Source organism: Myotis brandtii, unplaced genomic scaffold, assembly GCF_000412655.1.
Source record: "Myotis brandtii unplaced genomic scaffold, ASM41265v1 scaffold216, whole genome shotgun sequence".
Classification (NCBI taxonomy): domain Eukaryota; kingdom Metazoa; phylum Chordata; class Mammalia; order Chiroptera; family Vespertilionidae; genus Myotis; species Myotis brandtii.
Genome location: NW_005358092.1, coordinates 871490 through 874055, shown reverse-complemented (window position 1 = coordinate 874055; position 2566 = coordinate 871490). Strand labels below are relative to the sequence as shown.

General features: G+C 45.3%; 1 protein-coding gene across 4 annotated transcripts in view; it reads left to right on the top strand.

The window, feature by feature from the left end:
* Nucleotides 1–2566, top strand: part of ATP8A2 (ATPase, aminophospholipid transporter, class I, type 8A, member 2) — a 651371-nt gene that overhangs the window by 323090 nt on the left and 325715 nt on the right. For all 4 annotated transcript variants that reach the window (XM_014539417.1, XM_014539416.1, XM_014539418.1 and 1 more), the window contains one exon: nt 19–191. In XM_014539417.1, the coding sequence (XP_014394903.1) occupies nt 19–191 (173 nt within the window). The remainder of the gene's footprint in view (nt 1–18; nt 192–2566) is intronic.

Genomic DNA, 2566 nt, shown 5'->3' with positions numbered 1-2566 from the left:
TCCCAACTATTGTTTCAGGCAACAAGGGCAGCCATTACTCAGCACTGCACGGACCTTGGAAATTCTTTGGGCAAGGAGAACGACATAGCCCTCATCATCGATGGCCACACCCTCAAGTACGCGCTCTCCTTTGAAGTCAGGAGGAGTTTCCTAGATTTGGCGCTCTCTTGCAAAGCTGTCATATGCTGCAGGTAGGCCTGCGCCAGCTGCGGGAGGTTCATATTCTGACCTGTCTGTGTCTTGTATCTATAGAAAAGAGATCAGTGCATGGGAATTCTAGCAGTACAGACTCATAAAAAAGGCAAAACCAAAATATGAATTTAACTGTCCATTTACAGATTTGGTGGAAGACAGTTAGTGGTTATTATTTTTGTTTTGTTTATAGTCTTCTGAGAAGATAAAAGAAGAGCCAGAGACTCTAGTCATAGTCACACTGAAGGTTAAACTGGAAGAATTTCTGCCTCAAGCTGGTGTGGGAAGTTAGACAGATCCTACTACCTACTTGGTTCCTTGGTTCTGGATGGCTGAGCTCAGCTTCCAAGACCTATGGGATTTTGGTGCCTCTTTGCTGATTTCCAGTGGGTATTTCTTTTTGGTCAACAAGGAGCATTGATTGGGTCCTTGCTGTGCTAATTTTTGTGTTACAGTCCAACGAGAAGGCTTCGTTGGCTTTTCATGAAGTCTGAGAAGGTTTTTAGGGTGGGAGTTGTTACATCCCACTGGCTACTGGTTATACGAGATACAGATCTGATAAAAATTTGAAAATCAGACAGAATTATAAAGAAAACTATTTGACAGCTGAGTGCACCACCCAGAAGTTCAGTAAACAGCCTGAAAGGAGAGAGGAAGGTCCTGACTCCTGAAAGCAGTGTGTTTAGACCAGTGATGGTGAACCTATGACACGCGTGTCAGAGGTGACACGCAAACTCATTTTTTTGGTTGATTTTTCTTTGTTAAATGGCATTTAAATATTTAAAATAAATATCAAAAATATAAGTCTTTGTTTTACTATGGTTGCAAAGATCAAAAAATTTCTATATGTGACACGGCACCAGAGTTGTTAGGGTTTTTCAAAATGCTGACACGCCGAGCTCAAAAGGTTCGCCATCACTGGTTTAGACAGTACCTGGTATGGGGTGTAATGCTCTGTGCATATCATCGGATTAGTAATCTCATTAGTGCCTGCTTATATGTTGTGGCTATACACTTTTATACTTTTTAAAACATTATTTTCTATGATATTTTCTCAGAAGCCAGTTATCAGAATGCTTTTAACTTTCTCGCTACATTAACCCTTTAAGAATGCCTTGTGCTGGGTTCCGACCAGGTCACCTTAGAGTAACCAGTTGTCACGGCAAAATGGATCTTGCTATATCTGCCTTAGAAGGCCCTGGTGACATCATCTACCATGCATCTTCTCTCTACCCATACTTCTCACCACACTGCCTGCTTGGGATGCCCAGTGAGTCAGAGGGCAAGCCCACTGCCTGGCTTCAGGACAGTGATTGCTCCCAGGTCTCCTCACCACCCCCAACCCCACCCAGGTTCCTGCATGTGACCAAAGAATCTGTTCTCATTTCCCCACAAATACATCCCTCACCCAGAACCTGGAATTGTCTGTCTTCACATAATGATAGTTCTCTATCATTTTATTCTGCCATCTTGAGCCCTTTCCTTAGTTGGAACATACTCCCCAAAGGCCGAGGAGAGCTGAAGAGGTTGAGGGGGGAGCCTCTGGGCGGAAGGAATGCTGCTCTTGAGTGGCAGTTGCAGGATGTTCAAGGGCAAGGAACAAATTCAAATGTGTTTGAAACAATAAACAAGAATTCTGTGCTTTGAGTGAGGAAACTTGTGCAGCTCTGAGAGACTTGGGGTAGTGAGGATGACCAGAGCATCTGGAAATGAAATACCAGGTTCCTGGTTTTATGATGGCCTCCCTCCCTGTTTTTAAACACCTTATTGAGATACTAGAGGCCCACTTGCTTCTGCTTGCCTCAGCTGGCCGCCCCGCCCATTGCTGCTCATAGCTCACTGCCCCACCCTCCGCCACTCATAGCCCTCCTCCTCTCGTAGCTCTCCACTGCTAGTAGCTCGGGCCCCACCCCACCTGCTGCAAGAGCCACTGCTCGTTTGGTTGTGACAGTATGACAGCCACAGGCCTTTTATATAAGAGATAATTCACATACCACACAACTCCCCCAAAGTATATAGTTCAATAGCTTTAGTATATTCAGAGTTTTGTAACCATCACTACAACCAATTTAGGATTGTTTATACTTTTGACTATTATAAATAAAACTAGAGGCTCAGTGCATGAAATTCATGCACAGGTAGGGTCTCTAGGCCTGGCAGGTGATCAGGGCCGATTGGGGCCTTCTGGCTGCTACCAGGGCCCTTCCTTCCCCGGCTGCTGGCTAGGGCCTTCCTTCATTCCGCACCGCCCCCTGGTGGTCAGCACACGTCATAGCCAGTGATCGAACTCCCGGTCTCCTGGTCAAACTCCCAAGGGGACACTTTGCATATTAGCCTTTTATATATATACTAGAGGCCCGGTGCACAAAAATTT